Genomic DNA, 573 nt, shown 5'->3' with positions numbered 1-573 from the left:
AATGCATTTTTCGAAGCAGGTTTTTAAAAATTCCCGAGATTATGAAACTGTTGTATGGAAAGAAGGAAAACTGAATCTCATTTCCCTACCATAGTGAGTGTACAAGGTCTTATAGGATATATAGGATCATGAGACTTCAGTTCATTTATTTTACTTTTTCAGGTACCGAACACCAAAGCATTCATCATACGAGGACCTGGAGCGAAAGTATTGGAAGAACATTACCTACGTGTCTCCAATTTATGGAGCTGACGTGTCTGGTAGCATAACTGACCCAGATGTAAAGGTAAGGGTGTAAAATGTAAACATTTTAGCTTCAAGTTTTTATGTAGAAGATGGGAAACAAATGTTCTTTTTTTTACAATTGGTATCATCTCTGTTGTTGTACATGTATGTGTTATGTATGTGTATCAAAACACAAGATTGAAGAGCAGAGATATCTTAGAATCAAAGTGTTACATAATTCTGTAATGGTCATATTTGATAATTGGCAACATTTCTGTACATGAGCAGGTGAATTAATGTGCAGATACTGACCCCCTTGTTCTTAACCATTGGATCCATGTGCTTCAT

The 573-nt window shown here is 35.4% G+C and overlaps 1 protein-coding gene across 3 annotated transcripts in view; it reads left to right on the top strand.

The window, feature by feature from the left end:
• LOC119592557 (lysine-specific demethylase 4A-like) overlaps positions 1-573 on the top strand; it is a 40,308-nt gene that overhangs the window by 17,710 nt on the left and 22,025 nt on the right. For all 3 annotated transcript variants that reach the window (XM_037941427.1, XM_037941426.1, XM_037941428.1), the window contains exon 4: positions 163-286. In XM_037941427.1, coding sequence (XP_037797355.1) covers positions 163-286 — 124 coding nt within the window. The remainder of the gene's footprint in view (positions 1-162; positions 287-573) is intronic.

The sequence above is a fragment of the Penaeus monodon genome, chromosome 30, assembly GCF_015228065.2.
Source record: "Penaeus monodon isolate SGIC_2016 chromosome 30, NSTDA_Pmon_1, whole genome shotgun sequence".
Taxonomy (NCBI): Eukaryota; Metazoa; Arthropoda; class Malacostraca; order Decapoda; family Penaeidae; genus Penaeus; species Penaeus monodon.
The sequence above is the reverse complement of the archived record's forward strand: the minus strand, read 5'-3'. Positions and strand labels throughout refer to the sequence as shown.